This window comes from Buceros rhinoceros, unplaced genomic scaffold (genome assembly GCF_000710305.1).
Source record: "Buceros rhinoceros silvestris isolate BGI_N320 unplaced genomic scaffold, ASM71030v1 scaffold15135, whole genome shotgun sequence".
Taxonomy (NCBI): domain Eukaryota; kingdom Metazoa; phylum Chordata; class Aves; order Bucerotiformes; family Bucerotidae; genus Buceros; species Buceros rhinoceros.
In genome coordinates this window covers 3,287-8,681 of record NW_010413519.1, presented here as the reverse complement: position 1 = coordinate 8,681, position 5,395 = coordinate 3,287, and the positions used below count along the sequence as shown (strand labels likewise).

The 5,395-nt window shown below is 48.1% G+C and overlaps 1 protein-coding gene across 1 annotated transcript in view; it reads left to right on the top strand.

The window, feature by feature from the left end:
• The first annotated feature begins 1,009 nt into the window (after positions 1–1,009).
• The window catches only part of LOC104494006 (lipase member M-like), a 6,865-nt gene continuing 2,479 nt past the window's right edge, over positions 1,010–5,395 (top strand). The window contains exons 1-5 of the mRNA XM_010136781.1: positions 1,010–1,114; positions 2,153–2,270; positions 2,917–3,115; positions 4,155–4,264; positions 4,921–5,066. Of these exons, the coding sequence (XP_010135083.1) occupies positions 1,010–1,114; positions 2,153–2,270; positions 2,917–3,115; positions 4,155–4,264; positions 4,921–5,066 (678 nt within the window). The remainder of the gene's footprint in view (positions 1,115–2,152; positions 2,271–2,916; positions 3,116–4,154; positions 4,265–4,920; positions 5,067–5,395) is intronic.

The window sequence follows — 5,395 nt, the reverse complement described above, 5'->3', positions numbered from 1 at the left end:
ATGTGGTCCAGTGCGGTGCAAACGTAGCAGGGCTCTGACACCATGCGCTCTTTTTAACGCTGGCGATGGGAGAGCCACCACCGTTCGCACAGCTGGCCTGATCAGACACGACAGCGCGTTCTGCCTGGTAATGTATTTTCTTCCACTAATTCGGGTTTGCATTGGAGCTACCCCGAGGGTAAAAAAATACCTAGATTGCTTTATTTGCTGAGTAACATGCCTCTTGATAATACCACAGAGAGGGTTCCTGGGGATGTTTCAGAGGGCAGATACGTCTCACGGTGTGGGACACCCACTGGGAGGAGGAAGCAGGGAGGTAGAGAGTACCAGATGACTGGTGAGCAGATTTACTGGATTGACATTAAACTCTAATTGTTAAGAGCTTGGCAAAGCATTAGAAATCATACATAATAGTAACAGTGTATGTTAAAATTAGATCTCTGCTCAGGACAGACGTCTCTAAGGTGATTGAAAAGGTTTCTGTTTTCTTCAGGCTACACTTACTTAATAGTCTTTCTATAAGGCTCTACCAGTTCCAGTTCAGAGGATCCTCCTGTTAATAGAGGCTTCTGGGTGCAAAAGCTAGGCAAAAGAGAAGCAGCAGAAGTATAGACATAGTCACAGCCCAGGCAACCTAAACGAGTTCCTTCTGTAGCAATGAACTCTTACTCCGGATTAACACCCTGTGTATGACAACTGGCCCAATGGTATCTTCTGTCACTTTGCTTGTTGCATTGTAAGGCTTTTTCTCGTCATTTTACCTTTAAAAATGTGGAAGTATGACTTGCCTAGTACCAGATCCGGTCTGTACAGAAGAGTATGAAGAGCCTTGAGTGGACTGTAATGGAAGCTGGATTTGGGAACCCCCTCTACTTCCCCAGTCCAGACCATGATACATGGTCTTCAGACATGTGACAAACTTAACCCATCATATCCGAGTGGAAGCAGGCATTCATAACAATGTATGATTAATAATAATAATAATAATAATATTTTACACAGACACAGGATGTGGCTGTTCATTGCAATCCTGGTTTTGATACAAGCTCCTGTGAACTCAGAAGATGCCACTGAACAGAAGAAGGCTTTAAATCCTGAATCTTTCATGAATGTTGTAAGTCGGGAGAACTTTGAATTTCCACTCTGTTTGGAAGTTTGTGGATGTTTAGCTGGGGAAGAGAGGGATGGAGAGCATGTGTGTGGAGAGGGCTCAGGTCACGGTGAGTGTTGGTTTGGTTGAGCAGTGTGATACTTATCATCACTAACAAGTCCCGCTCCCTGAAGGAGTCCTTTTCCTTTCAGCAGCACTACTTGCAATTAGCAGCAGGACAGTTAGAGAAGGGGGCAATCTCAGCCTGGATTTGACCAGGCCTTTTCCTGGAGGGTAGAAAGTTGTATATGGATTTTCTCCTTGAGCTGCAGCAAGTCAGTCAGGGCTGTGTCCAGGCGAGTCCTGAAAGCCTCTGAAGTCGGGTTTAGATGGACCCAAGACACGTGCAGTAAAATTGATAAAATTAACCTCTTCTGCCAACTGCATAAAAAAGTGAGCAGACAGCAATGTGTAGGCAGCAAAAAAATCGCAGCTGTATGTCACCAGACTGAAACTTCCCTATCTGTGGATATTTGTGGAATTTTCAGCATAAATAAAGCTCTGGCAGATCGTCAGAAGACCTGCCACAAATCCTGCGGGGATCATCCTATTGCCCTTCCGGTCAGCCCAGCTTGGCAGGTTCAATATGCCCCACCATCTTATCTGCCCCATGCTTCAGCTCAGAGCACGACATGGCATGTCCTGCTGTCAGTGTCGGTAAATCCTTTTGGTTTCAGTCTTTGATTTTGGAAACATTTCATACACATGTGCTACTGCACGCTGCAAGGGAGCCCTGCTGCCACTGGCTCCCCTCCCGCTCACAGGCATGAGCCATGGCTGATCATACCCTCTCCCCTTGGACCTCTCACTGGGACGAGCACCAGGTTTGAACAGAGCATCCTCTTTCAAAAGTTCTCAGCTGATGCAGAGACACCCTGGGCCAAGTAATGTCCAAGTGCTGAAGTGTTTTAGTTTTGCAAAGGCAGGTGAGGGATGCACTCTTCAAGTCAAATGAGCACCTGGGCTGTGGAAATGTTTCCACCTGGGTTTTTCTGTCCTTAGAGCCAAATGATCTGCTACAGAGGGTACCCCAGTGATGAGTATGAAGTCCTGACTCATGATGGCTACTATGTCAAACTGAACAGAATTCCTCATGGGAGAGAAAATCCTAGAAACAAAGGTATGGTTCTATTTCAAAAAAAAAAAAGCCAGAAAAAAACCAAACCAAACCAAACCAAACAAAAAACCCAAACCCAAACAAACCCTTATCATAACAAGCAGACGAAGGCATGAACCTTACCGGGCCAGGGAGTTATTTTCTGTTAAAGCAGAAATACCAAATCTGTGGTCCTTCTCCAATTTGCAGTCCAGGCTTTAGCAGCTAGCATAGGAAAGTGTACGTGCAGCACAGCAACTGTATCAAGCACAGACCTGGTCTGAAGGCTCAGGGAGTACAGGCATATCTTAAGAGAGCTCCTTGTTTAATTTTTTTCCCCGTACATTTGTGACTTCGGAGTTTGAACAATCCCATTACAAGCCTGTACATCTGAGCTTTCACAGGTTGTTGTCAGTGACCTCAGTACTGAGCTTATGGGGATGCAAAGGAGTCTGAAAGGCTTAGGAGGGACATCTGCAACTCTCCAGCCTGAGACAGTGTTGGCAACCACCAGGAGGCAACTATGGCAAGGATTTCTTCACCAGGAGATGTCACTGAAATGCATATTGTATGTCTTCTGGCAGTGTGAAAAAGAGGCTTTATTGGCCTGAATTTGGGATGAGTAGAGACATTCTGGATCAACGAAATGCACTGTTTCTTTCACATCCAGGGGCCAAGCCAGTTGTGTTTCTCCAGCATGGATTACTCGGAGAAGGCAGCCACTGGGTGGAAAATCTGGCTAACAACAGCCTTGGCTTCATACTAGCCGACTCTGGCTATGACGTCTGGCTGGGAAACAGCCGGGGGACAAGCTGGTCCCGGAGACACCAGCTGCTTTCCTCTGACCAGGTTGAATTCTGGGATTTCAGGTGGGCTGGAGCAGATTACAAAAGCTTGGCAAATTTCTCTGCCCGTCACTAACCTCCAGGCAGAACTGCCTGCCTCCCAGCAGACAAGTCAGAGCACTTATTTGCTGGGTATGGCCTTCCCCAGACCTCCTGGTGCTGTGCCCAGGGAGAATGGAGGTACCTGTGCAGACCTGCCTGCCGCACAGTGCAGACTGCTCCCTGCCGCACAGTGCAGACTGCTCCCTGCCGCACGGTGCAGACTGCTCCCTGCTGCACAGTGCAGACTGCTCCCTGCTGCACGGTGCAGACTGCTCCCTGCAGCTGCCCAGCTCTGCTGAGAGCGCAGGGAACTGCTGCCTGCATGGGGATGCCCACCATCCTGTGGAGGTAGCAGCCCCGTCTTCAGGCCTCTGCAGGGACCTCCCCAGCCAAGCCTCCCAGCAAAGTGTCCACAAATGTCATGCTACCTCCTCTTCTGGATGTTATCCACAGAAATCTTGTCCAGAAGAACGGCATTTTAAGCTGCTACTGCCTCTCCAGAGCTCAGCTGCAGAGCAGTTCTGGATTTTCCAAGCTCATAAACATGCTTCCAGCAAAAAAAAGAAACCCTGATAAAGTAGTTCTGCGGTTCACTGTATCGTACTAAAAAGCACGTGGTCAGGAACTGGTGCTCCATTTCCTGCTGGGAACGAGCATCTCTAGGAGCAGAGCTGGTGGTGAATCCTGATAAGAGCCAGATCTGGGTCTGCAGCACTGCTGTGTATTGCACCTGAATGCACAGCTGGCCAGGCTCTGCACGGTTTCTTTACCATTAACGATAGCTATGAGAGGCTTAAGCTCTTCCAGGGAAGGATGAGGCTGTGGCAGGAGGGATGCCTTCAGATCCTCTGCAGTTTCACCCAGCACAGGGCTCTCCTAGCTCACAGGAATGTTCTCCTGCAAAATCAGACACTGAGGTTAAGCCCTTCAGTATACAATCAATGCAATGCAGCCAGAATTTACAGGTAAGTTTGCTCTCCTGGTGTTACCTTGTAACCAAAACTCTACTCCTGTGTTGCAGCTTTCATGAAATGGCAATGTACGACCTTCCAGCCGTGATCGACTTTGTTCTGCAGAAGACTGGGCAGAAGCAGATATATTATGTTGGCCACTCCCAGGGCTGCACAATCGGTGTGTTAGAAGGGGGTGCATATCCCGCTGGCTGGACCACAGTCCATGGCACATTCATTTTTGTGTCTTAAGCAGAAAGCGGAGAGGTCTCATCTTTGTGGTCTGCTAAGCAAGCAGGCTAGGTAGAAGGTCTCTTGCAGTAAGGAGTACCAGCATGATCCGAGGATACTAAGAAAGCTCTTGGTGACCTCAGTAAGCTCCACGCTGCAAGTACAGTTCAGTCTAGAAAACCAATTATGTTTGATGTTCCACATCAAAACAAAAGGCATTCTGCATGGAGGTCACAGCTGCTTTCCCATGAGGTGCATGATGCTTCTTTTCACCAGCTGGGCCATGAGGGACATGAGGTAACCTCTGGGATTATGACACCCATTAACAGTGACGGTGGAAGATGACAGCACTGTTCCCTTCACCTGGCGAACGGGGCAGGACTTCCCATCAGTAGTAGTCATTGAAGTGCTTCATCGGCCACTTCTAACTGTAGGGGTAAAGGTGTTGTCTCCTTTCAGACATCTCTAGCCCTAATGTCAAGCAGGAAGGTGGCAAGATGTCCCAGATTTCTAACTGGAGATAATGCCAGCTAAACAGATCCAGGCAGCGGGTCCGAGCGAACCCTTGGTTCAGCCAAGTCTCAGGTTGTTCTTTTCTTTTCTCAGCGTTCATTGCATTTTCATCCATGCCAGAACTGGCTCAGAAAATCAAAATGTTTTTTGCCCTTGCTCCAGTAGTGACGATCAAGCACGCCAGAAGTCCCATCATGAAAATACCCTTCCTTCTGGACAGGCAATTCAAGATGGTTCAGGTAGGGGGTTACCCCATGCTATCCTCCTCCAAACACACTAGGAAAGGGTGCTAGAAAAGGGATTGTGCTCAGGTGAAGTCCCCAGGGCTACTAGATGCAACAGAAAACAGTAGTTAATTCCCACTGGTTTATAAGCACAGACACAATTCAGGTGCAGGCGCAGTCCTGCATAGTTACTTTCTCGAGTGCTCTCATCTGTAGGATCTTCGGATTGAAGACCAGTTGGCAGCACTTGCTAAATTTCAGGACAGACGGCTTGGGTAAAGGAGCGGCTTTACAGTGCTGACCTTAATGACAGTAAAAAACAAATCAAACACTTGAGGGAGGGG